The 13,427-nt window shown below is 45.0% G+C and overlaps 1 protein-coding gene across 4 annotated transcripts in view; it reads right to left on the bottom strand.

Moving 5' to 3' along the window:
- Positions 1 to 4,979, bottom strand: part of pcloa (piccolo presynaptic cytomatrix protein a) — a 46,028-nt gene extending 41,049 nt beyond the window's left edge. For all 4 annotated transcript variants that reach the window (XM_026363472.1, XM_026363474.1, XM_026363473.1 and 1 more), the window contains exons 1-3: positions 4,597 to 4,979; positions 2,315 to 3,284; positions 239 to 1,231 (exon numbers count right to left, since the gene is read on the bottom strand). In XM_026363472.1, the coding sequence (XP_026219257.1) occupies positions 239 to 1,231; positions 2,315 to 3,284; positions 4,597 to 4,808 (2,175 nt within the window). In that variant the 5' untranslated portion in view covers positions 4,809 to 4,979. The remainder of the gene's footprint in view (positions 1 to 238; positions 1,232 to 2,314; positions 3,285 to 4,596) is intronic.
- Positions 4,980 to 13,427: the final 8,448 nt, after the last annotated feature.

Below are 13,427 nucleotides of genomic sequence, written 5' to 3'. Positions count from 1 at the left end.
CACTTAAAATGCAGCATAATTGACCACATCCATTCATTCAGTGGTCAAACATGTGCAGATGTTATTACAGTGTCAATTTGGGGTAAACTAATGTATTTAGTACAACTTATAACATGCCATCCTCCTTTTAGAGTTCTTTCCTAGATGCTACAATAGTAAAATTGATGCTATGTGCTGTTTGTTGCAGGCCCATGAAGCTGTGGTGCTTAAGAACTGTAAATATAATCAGGTTTCTTACCTCTCCTAAGTGGGGAGTAGGATTGAACCCACACAGGTTGCACACTGTCTTCTTGCACTCAGTGCAGAGGCTGTAGTTGGGCGTGTCTGCTGATCCAACATTTAGTCCCACGTTGCAAAGAGGGCAGTTTTCCTTGGTTGTTGAAGCAGGTGCTGCTTTGGCTGCTGAGACGTTCTCATCCACAGAAACAGTTCTGGGTGGTTTCTTGGCTTTAGCAGGTGGAGTTTCAGGAGCAGAGTCTGAATCAGGGGGTGAACCAGGTGCAGAGAATGGGGAGTCAGGTGGTGAGCCAGGGCCTGAATCAGCAGGGGAGTCTGGCGGGGATCCAGGTGGAGAACTCGCTTCCTTCGCGTCCTCGCCAGTGACAAGACTGGTGGCTGAACTCAAGATGGATGACCCGAAGCTAAACATCTGAGAAGCAGAGGCAGGAGGCTTTGCTGATTCTTTTAACCCACCAAAACCTCCAAACAACTTTCCAGCCACGGACTCCTCCTGCTTTGGCGCAGCCTGCGCTTGAGGTTTGGATGAGTCCATCAAACCACCAAACAGTTTTCCTGTAACAGACTCTGCAGCTTGGGAAGTAGCTGCTGAAGGTTTAGCTGCATCTGTCAGACCTCCCAAACTGATGCTCCCTAACCCCCCAAAGAAGCTGGATTCCTGCTTGGCCTTAGCTGGGGATGGCTGAGGACTGGACTTCTGCTGAATGGGACGACCTGTCTTAGGGTCAATTTTGGGTGATCCTCCCACTGAGGAGCCTGGTGAAACTGGTCCTGGAGAGGTAGGACCAGGGGATTTCTGCCTAGGGGTGGTGGGCGGTGTTAACCCTTGATCAGTGGTACTCTGCTGCTTTATCAGCAGCTTTCCAGGTTTTCCAGGTGCCTGTCTCTGCGGTGAGGGTGGGGCTGAGCCTTGTTTGGGTTTGGTCATACCAGGGGGATCCATACCTCCCATCGCTCGCTGCATCTGGCAGTTTAGACACAGCCACTCTTTATCCTGTGCATCAACACAATATAGATTAGCTCTGACTGGGAGAAACATCACATAATCATGTTCAATGTTTCTAATAAATAATAATAATAATAAAAATGAATATCTAATAAATAATTTCAGATTGTAAGTAGAAAAGCCATTATTGTTCATGCATCATTATTAATTTTTTTATCCAAGGGACTGTAAATGTTTACATCATGATCTGCAGCTGATTTCCTTCTCTTTGCTCTGACCAAACATTACATCTCAACACCTGTTCACCAAAAATGTGTGGCTGCACCAAACTGCTCTTTGTTTCGACACTTTTTAAAGTCAATCAAAACCAGAACAACGTGTATTTTTGGTGAATATAATGTATAATGTATAATGTCCACACTGAATTAATCTGCAGTTGAACTGATCCCAAATGTGATCAGCAGAGTAACAAAAAAAGCAGAATGAACCAGTGATGCTGCCGTGCTGGATTCATGGCCCACGTGTGTGTGTATAAATGTCCTCACTGGCTGGCACAGTATCTTCCTGTGGCCATGACATGAGTCACCTTGATCAACATTCCCTGGGTCCATATGGTCCCTCTGTTCCTCAAATCGTGTGCCACTCTTATGATATGATCTTCCTTTGCCAGCCTCAGTGAGTAGCAATATGCTACGAACAGGCTACAGATAGAATCTAAACATGTCCCTAACAAATGATTTGGTCTAATTTTATGCAGGTTTGTGTTTTATTTAAAATGAACCCATGTTGATATTCAATAATTTCCCTTGTTTTCAAATCAGTTTGACCACATTGGACATCTTCTCTTCTTCTCCTGTATAACAGTAATTTACTGATGTAGTTACATTAAAATGACATTTGTCATAAATGGATTCAATGTGTTACAGTGATTGAGCAAACTAACAATTTAATAATTTGACCTTTCCCACCCTCTGCCATCAGTTACATGGACTGACTTGTGTATGATTAGAAAAAGGACTGGACCACGTGTTTATCACTGAGAACTGACAGAAGCACAAACACTTGACATCAGAGTTCAATACGATGTTTTACATTTAAACTAAAGTAAACAGGAAGTCGTCTCTCTCTTACCACTGAGTCTGGAGGACTGAACCCACAGAGGCTGCAGACCTGGTTCTTACACTCGGTGCAGTTGTTGTAATTCGGTGGATCCTTAGACCCAGTGTTTAGCTGGGTGGTCTTGCACAGTGGACAGAGTCCACCTACAGGTTTTCCAGGCCCCTGCTGACCAGGTGGCCCTCCACTTTTAGCTGGAGCTCCTGGATGAGCTCCTGGGCCTGGTGGCCCTTGCTGTTTGGGTCCAGGCTTTCCAGGTCCTTGTTGTGGGGGGCCACCTTTTTGCTGGGGAGGGCCACCCTGTTTGGCACCTGGACCTGGTGGTCCTTGACCTGGTTTGGGGGCCTGCTGCCCTTGGGGTCCATGGCCAGGTGGTCCCTGACCCTGTCTAGGAACCTGACCAGGAGGTCCCTGTCCAGGAGGACCCTGGCCTGATCTGGGCCCCTGGCCTGGTGGTCCCTGGCCTTGCCTGGGCCCCTGACCAGGAGGTCCTTGTCCTGGCTTTGGACCCTGGCCTGGGGGTCCCTGACCCTGTTTCTGGGGTCCTCCCTGCTGTGGTCCCTTCGGACCAGGCCCTTGTTGAGGGCCCTTGCCTGGTGGCTTTCCTCCCGGCTTGGACTCGGGTCCTGCGGATGCATCTCCTTCCTCCTCATCTCCAAACAGTCCAAACTTGGGGATGTTGACAGAATCCCCCATGGAGGATATGGATGAGGACACAGACGACGTCATGGATGACATGGCACTGAGGGGGTTGGCCCCACTGAGGAAGCTGGAGCCAAACATGGACGATTTGGTCTCTGGGTCTTTAGGCTCCTGCCGGAATCTGGATTCAAAGAGGCTCAGAGATGACGGGCTGCGTCCCGGTGTGGGCTTGCCAGGGGGACCCTGGTTGAAGGCGTCTACAGTTCGACTCTTACTGAGACCTGGTGGGCCCCTGGAGGCCCCTACCTGCTGGGATCGCTGCTGAGCATCAGATTCTGAAGGTCTGCAAAAGATTAGAATGAGACATTGATCTTAGCTCCACTGTTACTGCTATAGACTCCACACTTATACACTCTTATTAATTAGGCTGTTGCTCTTTTTGCTGATGCATTCTGAAAACAGCTGTGCTAATGTCACTACATCCTGCACACGCTGCCAGGCACGACCACAAGCGTCAACAGGATCCTTAAAGAAGTGCTGTGGACTAATGGACTGATTGTATATTGTTTTCATTATGACGTGTGGATGCATGTAGAGGCACTAGTTTCTCAGGCTGCTGTTTGAAAGGCCCTGCTGCTTCTGCTGCTTTGTCAGAGATACATTACCTTCCCAGTCTATGCAGTTTGATGCTGTGATAAATAAATATTTCATTTTATAAAAAGCAACGAGTAAACCATGACTCTAAGGAGTGAGAGCCTGGTAAACAGGATGGACAGCGGCGCTGTAATGTCGGGTCCGGTGCAGCGTTTGTTTCAGCACCACGGACAGCGACCACACGCTCCTCCACACTGATGGATGCATCAACACCACGACATGAAATCCAAGAAGGAGCGACGTCTCCGAGTGATGACAGCACCACTGTCCATCTATTTATAGTCATCTTAATATCGATGGACCCCTCCCCCATCTCTAGCTCACATATAAATAACAATTCCCCCCCAATTAGAGGCAGCGCACATTATACTATTGCATCTGAAGCCACTGTACACACACACACACACACACACACACACACACATTTAACACTCAGCTGAAATGCTAGAGAGCGGATACACAGTGGATTTGGTGGCGATTCTGTGTTTTTTCTGGGTGTTTTACAGAAGCAAACACAGGACACGACAGATTTCGTTTACCCAGCAGGCATTTCGACATTTTCGCACAGATACTGGAGGTGTGTCTCTGTCACTCTGTGATCCCACAGACACACCGACACCTTCAATCTGCTAAATTAAACCTCGTATTTTAGACATTTCATCGCGCGCAGAGCAGCTAAAAAGAGGCTGTGTCGCGGTGAAAATGGCTGATAAACAACATTTAAAGCAGCTCATCAAGCTGATCCTCCAGCTGCTGTGGACCGTGGGTGACTCTTTATTCAGGTTCATGGTCGTTTAGCAGACTGATCTCTCACAACTGAATCATCTCTTGGTTCGGTTGGGAGGATTTAAAATGGGCGTGAACGGGCTCCCTGCCTCCTTCCCACTGATGCTGCTCCCCATCACAACACTTCCCCTCGTTGCTCTCTCACCTATCATCCCCTGGTTACTGTGGTAATTTGAAGTGCAACAGAAATGCTGATAAATAAGATGAAACCCTGCCTTCGAGCCCCCGCTGCGCCTCCAGGCTGCCTGCCTTGCGCCCTTGACACCGCCGCGGCGAGCTGCCTCCTCTGCTCCACACTCAGTTCACTCAGGTTGACCGGAGTCCCGTCGGAGACCCGGACAAAGCCGCCCTTCCCGTCGGGTGCCAGCCCCTCCGGTAACCCAGACGGCGGCCCTTCGCCTCCTTCCAGACTCGCTTCGTTCCCCATGATGGACCCCTCCCGTTCCCTGTCTTCGGATCAATGCGCGATCCGAGCTCTGCTCGCGTCTTTATCTCCAAGCTGCGCCGTGAACACGGAGTCCCTCGGTGTCTTGCAGCATCCCAGATGTTTCACTCTCTCTCGCCGTTTTCCTTTCCATACATTTCCCTCGTTTTCTCCGTGTCGAGCATTTCTGCAGCTGTCCACCACAGTTACCACAGTTTTCCGTGAGGTGTGTGTGTGTGTGGGGGGGGGGTCCTCTGGTTTACTACAGGCTCACAGCCTCAGAAGGTGGTTTCCGGTGGAGCTTACAAAATAAAATCCTAATTAGCTGATGTTAGTGCAGGTATTTGCTTTTGCATACCTGCATTCAACCTATATTATATATAAGACTGAAATTAAAAGCAGAATTAAGAATCTTAATCTTTTTATGTGGATCAAACTCAACACAGAGTAAACTAAATAGTCTAGGTCGTGACACATAAGTAAAAAAGAGGCTTCACTTAATGTATCTGGATGATTGCTGGCTTTGCTTTGTCACACTGGGGGTCCATTCATTTAGCTCCAGTATAAGGTCTTCAGCCTTTTACACTGGAGCCCAGATCGGATCACTTCCGCTGTTTTCTGGTCCACCCCAGTTGTCTTTACACTGATTCTCCCACAGCTTCAGTGCTCACTTGACTACCGCGCATGCGCCGCCTCTGACAGGTGATCAGAGACATCCATGGAGGAAAATATGTTTTTAAAGGGGACACACTCAACTAAAGGTCCATGTATACTGGATGAAAACACACTCCATCCTCTCTACATATAAAATCTACTGTGCACAAATAAGTGTCTGAGGGCTTCAGCTGCCTCATAACATGAATAATAGCTCATATGCATGTTGTCTGAAGGCAGTAGGGGGATGTCTCATATCATATGAAACTCTACACATCCTCAGATGTGTCAGTGTGGGAAATCAGGTTGACTGGAGCCAGATGAATCACAATGGATTCTTTGTTTTTCTCTGCTCTTGTGAATAAGGAATACTGGTGTTATCATGGAGAACACTGCATGTGATTAACTTAGTGTAATACAGTACAAAGAGGGCACAGAAGCTTGCACTGTGCTGCATCTTTAAAACATGCCACCACACTCCAACATGAGCCAGTAAATAAAACTACACAGCCCACATGCTGCAAATGACAACAACACTCTAGTATGAAAGTATATTTAGCATAAACACAGCGAGGCGCCAGATCTAGCAGGAGTATCCAGTTTGATATTAAAACATGTCTCTGCTGCACATCAAGCAGATGTGTTGCAACATGACAGCGTGTTGTCTGTGGAGCTCTGGGGCACATGTGTCCTGGTTGCACCCAGCTCAGAGCCCTCAGTACCTGGGCTGGGGTGGAAGGGAAGACTGGGTCACTATAGGAAGCAAAACCAAAGACCCGTTCTTCTGTGTTTGTATTTTGGATGCTCTAATGAAAGAAATGACAGATCAGTCTGAAACGTTAGTAGTCACACTCCACAAAAGACGTTTGGATATAAAGAATCCACATCTTTAATTTAATCACCTGTCCTACATCATAAATATATATTTCTGCCATTTGTACCAAAGTCAACTGATGGAAACTAAACGAGTTCAGGGAGAATTGAGGACGTTCTCCTGCCTCCACACCCGTACTGTACATCCATTCCCTGATCTAATGTGGCGGCCAAGTTGACGCATCACCCCTGATGGACAGAAGCGGGTCATGCGGCATCTCTGTGTGTATCCACAGTGTGGACACGTGTCCAACATTTCTTCTTCCCCATTCATTTTTTAATTACTACAAACACTTAAAATGACAATTTCTTCTTTACCGTGTATGAATATTTACAGTTCTTTAAAGTTACCAGCTTCCTTCCTATCAATCTTCTCTCTCCACCTCCCCCACCTTGTTGTACTGTATGTGGAGACGTAGGCAAAGGTGAGTTTTAGTATCTGTCTCCAGTGATAAACTGTGGTGGTGTAGCAATCGCTCTGCTCCTCCTCTTCTTGCCACTGATCACTGATGCATGGCCTGATTGTCTCTATGCTGTGAAGCAGAAGCAGCCCATACATGCAGCCCCCACCCCCTCGCTCTCTGTATCTCACCCACATACTCACAGAGGCGCACTGACTGAAGCATCCAGTCATGCACACAAAGCAAACACGTCCACCCAGACAGACGGACGGGCAGACAGGCTCACAAACACAAACAGGTGTAAATATGCAACATCAAACACAGACTTGCATGGAGACAAGCACTTTGTGAATCATGTGCAAACCCAGCAATTTAAACACACACACACACCTGCAGTCAGTGGACTTAGATTAGACTCCCAGTGCAATAAAGGGCCTCTGGGCATGTTTCTGTGGATAACTGAGATGTATCCAGTCATTGTTTAATATTTAAAATAGGTCCTAACACAATTATCTTTGGTGGAACAACATGAAAACATTTGGAACATCACAACATGTCACAACTAAAAGTATCAACTCCTCTCCTGGACATTTGCTGTGTGTTTCCTCCAGGTAGCTTCTGTGCTGTAACTTGAACTCCGGTAACCAGATAACACACACTGCACTGTGTTCATTAAATTTGAATACTCAGTTGGGGTATGAGGCAAAGATGCTAACAAAGGCAGCAGGTTTAAGACTATTAACACCAGGTTTCCAATACAGGAAGTTTTACAGCAGGTTTACATCATAGGACAATTCACCAAAGACACCGCTATAGACAAGACAACTCAGACTGGATCACAACAGCTCCTTTTCCCCGTGTGACAAACAAACTAACTAAGAACCTAAGACCGAGAACCTTCCCTGGAGAGCGTTAATCTCCTTTTCCACTCAGAAATAAATGCAAAAAGAAAACATGAGCTACATACCTTGATTTAAAGTACTGGATGTGTGCAGGAATGTAACTGGTGGAATCCTTGAAGTCAGTGTGTGATGAGGTGAGGCAGCTCCGGAGAGATGGTTTACCTACAAGTGACGTTTAATTTCTGCCACAGTGGGACTGAGCCTTTCTCATCCCTATTAGCAACAGCTAATTCCGCCCTTAACGCCAATTTCTCCTGACCAACGAGACGCTAAAAATACTTTTAAAGTCACAGAGGCTCCCTTCCTTTGCTCACTCAATCCTAGTATCTGCTATTCACACGTGCACGCGCACACACACACTGGCATACGGGTACGTGTGCTTGGGTGCACCTGCTGTCAGTACACATACACTCTGCAAGTGCAGGCGCTGACATAGACAAAGACATGCTCATGCACAGACATAAGAGGTCCCTCTAATCCTCTTTTCTCCTGACAGATAGGCCAATCACACACACCACTCTGTAGTGTAAGCTGTTTTCTTGTACACACAGTGCATACAGTTGTGTCATGGCCGAGGTTAAAGTTAACTCACTGGCTAATCAACCGAGACAACAAAACAAACCAACAGGAAAAAAAAAGCTCCCAAATCAATTATTCATCCTTTGCCAAACTACATTTTACCCTAAGAATACTTCTCCTTCCCTTGCAGCAGCCACAGATGCCTCTGAGGCTGCACTTGCAGTATGTAGAGGCAGTTTCCTCCAGCAGAATTCTCCGTGAATAATGTTTCTTGCTCCCTGAAGACACACAAAGGGTCTGATTCAGAGACTCTGAGTTATATAAGTCCCTTTGTTTCAAACAAACACACAGCAGCACAAACACAAAGACAAGTAGAATCAAGAAGCTTTACTGAGTGTTGAACTGCTGAGAGGCTTAAATGTATGTTGGTCTTTGAGATTTTGCTAAATCACACGTTGGCAGCTCATCATTGGTGAGGTGGATTGGAAAGATGTAGTCCGACTGATCTGAAATCAATCACTGTAGGAGGATGTTATGGTGCGTGAGTGAAGGGCACGAGAAGGAGACCTTAACTGGTAACAGGATTGCTAATAAGATTTGCTGGTCATTGTCTGGAAGCCAATCTACAGGGCCACTAGTCCAGTGGCTGGTTGATGTAACAGTGGCATCAGCCTCGTTTCCAGTGAAAGGTGCAGCGGTGACAGTGAGCTGACTATAACTGACTGTTAATACACAAATACACTGTGGTTACAGTATATGTGTAACAGCAGTAGCAGTAAGAGGAACTCACCAAGTTGGGTCCACGTGCTCCTTTATGTGATATATGTGCATATATTTTATATAGTGTGACATTTCTCTGATGACTTATTCCTTGGAAGTATGAATTCCAGTGAGTATTCTAGTATTTTATTTTATTTATGGACTGTTCGATGGAGGCTGCTCATGCTAATTTACCACATCTACAGTGATTTCTACACAGTGAAAGTAATAAAACACAACACTAGAAGATTTTTCTGGAGAACCTAAAACTGAAACAAGCCTGAAGAAACATGTTACTCCACAAAATGCTTCATTTATTTCTCACCTGACTGATATTATCACCCACCTCTGATGAGTGCTTTACGTTTCTCCCCACATATTGTACGTAATTCCTTCTGTGAAATGTAGGAATTGAGGAGAATCTATAAAAAGCATGGCTCCCAGGTAGATTAGCTTTATTCTGTTGTTCCCACAGTGCCCTCCTCACTTGATTTCCTCTGGACTGACAGCAGCTGGCACCTCAACTAACGCTGCTCTAGGTTCTAATGGGCTGAATCATCAGTGGTTGGAGGCCGGAGCAGTAGAAAATGAGTGGAGGACATGAGGTGCTTCTTTAGAAAAAAGGAAGAAAGGGGGTGAGAGATAATGTCGCAGTGATGTGTGTTTGAATGCCCACAGGTCATGAATCATTAACAACACACACCTGTTATCAAGTTAGTGCGTCATAGCTAGTGACATTACCACTTTGCAACGAGGGGGTAAGTCCCTTTTGTTTAGTTAGACTAAACAAAGCTGAGTCACGCTGAAGGAAAATTCAAATGTGCTCATACATACACATACGTATCATGTTAGGAGGTAGATGTAGAGGTTCTGTAAAAGGCTGCAAAGTCACAGAGAGAGAGAGAGAGAGAGAAAGAGAGAGAGGTGTTATGAAATGCAAATCATGGATGAACAACTGTTCAGCCCGCGGGGTGTCCATACTGCCTCAACTTTAATAAAGTCTTGGCTTGTAATGTGGCTAATGTGCTGTGTGGAGCTGAGAGCTTTGGCAGTCCTTGAACGTAACCCTGTGGTCCATTCTGAATCAGTCTTCTCTCCAGAGATGGACAAGAATAGGTCATTGATCATCACATCCATCCCAGTGAATGGTGTGTGTGTGTCTACCTGTACCTGTGTAAGGTGTTTACTACTCTCAGCCTTGTAGCTCAGTGTTGAGGAGGCGGGATCACAGACATAAAACCCGGCTTCTTAACAACACATAATGAGACTGCCCTCCCAGAGGGAAAGGTATATACAGGGAAACCTCAGAGGGCTGTATGTGCAGAGAGAGACAAATCACTGGTGGTTAGTATTTATATATGAAACGCAAGAATGTTTTTTCCATTAAGTCCAAAGAAACAGACGTTCACATGTACTCACAACAGACTGTCATGTTGTGAGCTGAGCCCTAACCTTTGGTAAAAAGCTGAGACCCTCTACATCAGTAAAGAGTCTCAGAAGTCTCATTCAGCTGCAATATGGTAAATGAAAAATTCAATTCAGCACTTTGGAGTTTGGTACTTACTAAAAGTCTAAATCTCCCAGGCTGCGCTAAATCTGGTTTAACTCATCTTTGTTTTCCTCAAACGTGGCTCTGGGAAGTTTTCTAGTCTTTTGCAGAAATAATACTAAATCATGACTGTGCAATAATCATATATAATAACTGCACAGTTTGGATTTAATACTAAATCATGAACAGCTGGCAAAATATGACGACACCATACGGTGTGTATTCATGCTTAGATATACTTTCCTCGACTGTTTTGAGTCCAGTAAATGCCATCAGTGAGAAGACAAATCTAGACCTAAAGTACACAGCGGGGGTCAGTCTTGGTGGAAAATGTCATCCACCATCAAGGAGAGATGTTCTGTATCAGATCCCTGCACAGTTGCCATGGTTTCTGCACAGCTTCCACTCACCTGCAGGGTTCCTAATTATGGGACCACTTGAACATTAGTACATTACAGTTCCTTGCAGCACGGTACAGTGTAGCACACCTACAAAGTCTATATCTGTACAGTACTGTATGTGTCATACAGCGTGCGTCACTGCTTTCCACAGCAGTTGACACAGATAAACCATCGGTGAATAGGATGGAAGAAATACAATTTATAGCGTTACAGATGTTTTAACATCAGCCAGAGGCAGAGAGATGAGCAGGAGGACGTGAGAGTAAAAAATAAATATCTGTACATTCATTTTGTTCTGCATGTGGTGGCACAGAGGGAGTGACTAGTGGTGAGTTCAGCAGCCTGCTGGCATGTTGTCCTGTCGATGACCTAAATCTCTTCATTCCTCTCCCCTTGCCCACAGCCCTGATTTCCCACAATCCCTTAGAGTTGCTTCTGGGCAAAAAGGAGTGAGTCAGAGATTCTGAAGAGGACCTACTTTCAAGAAGTAGGTACAGTACAGTATATTTAGGAAATTCTACATCAGTCTATTTACATCATACTGTAAATCACACATCCGTGGCTGGTCATATACGGCAACGATTGGACACTGTTTTAAGAGGAGTGCAGACAAAAATGGGATTTGGAGAAATAATGTTACTTGAAATGATGTTTAGAATCTAATTAACCATCAACTATCTAGGAGCGTTTGCACAAGTGCTGCATCACACATTAAAAACAAAGTACAGTTGTACTCTGCTGCTCAGTTGAGCTTTAATGTATGTTGCATAAATCCTGTAGCAGCTGAGGAACTGTTTTTATCAAGACAATCCTGCTGGAAGCAGAAAGCACTTCAGACAGTGGACGAGCTCCCTCAAAGCAAAGGACACAGTTATAAAACTCACATAATGGCGAAGACTTCTCCTTATAAAAGCTCATAATGTGTATTTGTACAGACTCAGACAGCCACGCGCACATATGCGCACAAAACACACAGGACATCCAAGGACCGTTACCACGGTAACAGGATCAGCAAATTCACAACACGTGTGAAAGTGTGAGGGCAGGGAACATGATTGCGGCACTCCAATCACTTCAGCTGACAGGCAACACACAAACACAGAGCGCACACGGAGCGCCTGAGCACGCTGCTTTCAGGGATAATTGTGTCTGACTGTGTGAGTAAGAGGCGTCTGCAAGAATATCACAATGTGTTGAGATGTTACAGGAAGACACAGACCTCTACTTGAAGCTTGGACTGAACCAGAAGCATGTGAACAACAGTGACCTCTGGTGGTGAGTGATGAGAATGTTCTCTGGAGGCCACCTTTACCTTTACCTTCACCACACCTGCCATTTTTATCATTCAGTAGGTTTTTGTGCTTCACTGAAGACAAAATAAATCATCAAAAAGCAGCTGAGATCTACACGAACATGTTAACCGTTTGCAGATGGGTGTAGTTATGTGTTTGCCTCCTGTGTATAAAAATAAAATCTCACTTACCTCTTGTGGTATTTTGCCATGAAGAGTTTTGGGGTCTGTTTCGTTTCATTTGCTTTTATTTTAAAAACATCTCCGGGGTTGCAGCCTCAGTTGCATCACTACAAAATCAATTCATGCTGTGTAAAAGTGACGTGTGTAAATCTACAGTCTGTCCAGAGCAGACCAGATGTGCTAACTCTCCATAGAACAACAAGCACAGGTGAAATGCATTTTGGTAATGAAGGCTTCCTCCCACCGTGTGAGCCACATACAGTGAGTCAGCACCAGGGTGAACTGGTTTGTGTACTGTGTTAATGATTGCATTAGAAACTACGCAATAAGCACTTTTTAATCGGTTACACTGGAGTTTCTCCATCCGTGACAAACCGAAATGTGTGCTGTAAAACAGGCCTATTACTCATGATTACTCCTGATAGAAACATACAACTGGACCTACTTTCATTTAAGACACAGCCCCTATAAATACTGTTGGCACCATGTTCTGTCAATTATCCAAAGGAAGTGGAGCAATGCTTTTGGGAAGACGCGCTGAGCTGGCAGTTTATCACACACACAAAGCCAAAATGAATACTTTTGCAATAAATGTTCTTTTCATAAATGTGTTTCTGTTACTTCATCTGGTCTCGCTGAGGAAAGGGACTGTTGCAATTATATGTATGTAATTTTTTAACTCATCCAATGTTAATTTGTCCAATAATTACATTTATGAATGCTAAAGCAAGATGGTGAACACCCTGCTAAACTTATTACTTTATTATTATTACTGCTTACTGTATGTCCTTCCTCAGAGTCATTATATTTTCAGGCTGTCTCTCTGAATTGTCTGTACAATAACAATCACTAGTTGGTGAAGACATAATCTGGTGATTCCAGTTTATCTATGCTTTTATTCCGTAATAATATTATCTTTATGTTTACACCTGCTTCTTTTCCTCTTTCCTCTTAACCAGGGTTTTTTCTTGCAGCTCTCATCTGGTGTCCGGCTATAACTGGCCACAACAGGTGGGAACAGAGCGAGGTGGAGTAAACCGTGTCCAGACAGTTCTGACTGAAATAAGAACAAAGCAACTGTTTTGTTGGG

Source organism: Anabas testudineus, chromosome 23 (assembly GCF_900324465.2).
Source record: "Anabas testudineus chromosome 23, fAnaTes1.2, whole genome shotgun sequence".
Taxonomy (NCBI): domain Eukaryota; kingdom Metazoa; phylum Chordata; class Actinopteri; order Anabantiformes; family Anabantidae; genus Anabas; species Anabas testudineus.
The sequence above is the reverse complement of the archived record's forward strand: the minus strand, read 5'-3'. Positions and strand labels throughout refer to the sequence as shown.